This window comes from Plectropomus leopardus, unplaced genomic scaffold (genome assembly GCF_008729295.1).
Source record: "Plectropomus leopardus isolate mb unplaced genomic scaffold, YSFRI_Pleo_2.0 unplaced_scaffold19327, whole genome shotgun sequence".
Taxonomy (NCBI): Eukaryota; Metazoa; Chordata; class Actinopteri; order Perciformes; family Serranidae; genus Plectropomus; species Plectropomus leopardus.
The window spans coordinates 1-1,360 of record NW_024620860.1 but is presented as its reverse complement, the minus strand read 5'-3'; the positions used below and the strand labels follow the sequence as shown (position 1 = coordinate 1,360).

General features: G+C 56.3%; 1 protein-coding gene across 1 annotated transcript; it reads right to left on the bottom strand.

Annotated features, from left to right (window-relative positions):
• Positions 1-294: 294 nt before the first annotated feature.
• LOC121965274 (chymotrypsin A-like) lies at positions 295-1,353 on the bottom strand (the record flags this gene model as incomplete). Its single annotated transcript, XM_042515433.1, has 4 exons — positions 295-519; positions 667-800; positions 964-1,144; positions 1,229-1,353. Coding segments are annotated over 4 exons (602 nt in total), but the record flags the coding sequence as incomplete, so codon positions are not given.
• Between the last annotated feature and the right edge of the window lie 7 nt (positions 1,354-1,360).

The following is a 1,360-nucleotide window of genomic DNA, read 5'->3' as shown; positions in this document are numbered from 1 at the left end:
TATTGTTATTACCATTATCATTATTATGTTATTATTTATTATTACCTCTGATGGTTTGGGCTCGTTGCTGCTGTCTCAGCAAGAAAGAGAACATCGATCTCAACAGGATTTACTGGTTAAACAAAATTAAAAATAAAAAATATCTGTCATGCATATGCAGACGACATGCGGCTCTATGTCTCCATATCTCCTGATGGCAGAGGTGATTATGGGATGGCAGAAACTACTAACTACAGCTCAGCGTGAGTCGATGACATCGCAGCTCAGGTAACAGAGACGAGGGGTACAGGTGTGTTTGAGACTTTCAGAGTTTTATTGACGACCAGGTGAATCTGAACGCCGTCCGGTCTGACCCGCTCAGTTGGAGGCGATGGTCTGGTCCATCCAGGATCGCAGCTCGGTGACGCGGGCGTACACGCCGGGCATCGTGGGAGTGCAGGTTCCACTGCCCCAGGACACAATACCCACCAGGGTCCAGGCACCAGCCTTTTGACAGACCAGAGGACCGCCAGAGTCGCCCTGAAACAGAGACAGAGACAGAGGTCAAACCCAGGACCACCAGGACCACCAGGATAATCAGACCCATCAGGACCACCAGGACCATCAGACCCATCAGGATCATCAGGACTGTCAGAGGTCGGTCTGGGAGGCATTGGCTCCACCCACCATGCAGGAGGAGGCTCCGGAAGCGCCGGCGCAGATCATGAGCTCACTGATCCTGTTGCCCCAGTAACGGCGGCACTGCTCATTGGTCAGCAGGGGGAGGGCGGCCTGCTGCAGCAGGGCGGGGGTGTCGGGAGCTGCAACACACAAACAGACCTCACTGAAACGTTCACACGGCGAGCGAGAGGCGGCGCACTGCCCCCATCTGATCACCGGAGGTCACAGCGGTCTGAGACACACAGTGACACCCTGAGTCTACAAGCCCCGCCCCTGCCCTCCTGTGATTGGCTGGCTGCTCACCGTTGTGGCGGGTCAGGCCCCAGCCGGTGGTCACGCACTTCATGCCTCCGGGGAAGTTGTCTCCGGTCTCGGCGACGCACACAGGGGACACACGCATGTTCATCTGGGCGGGGCTCGCCAGCTTGATGAGCAGGATGTCGTTGTTGATGGTGTAGCCGTTGTAGCGGGGGTGCTTGAACACCTGAAAGGAAGTGACACATTATGAGACACCGGCATACGCCGCCATGAGACATGAGACCAGTCGCTGGACACGTTTGTGTCTCACCTTGCCGACCCTCATGACCTGGATGTCCTCAGCGGTGGAGGAGCGGTCGTGTTCTCCGAGGATCACGCGATGGGACGTCCTGCAGGACAGAGGACAGAGACATGAGGACGGAGACGTGAGGCGTGTGTTTTG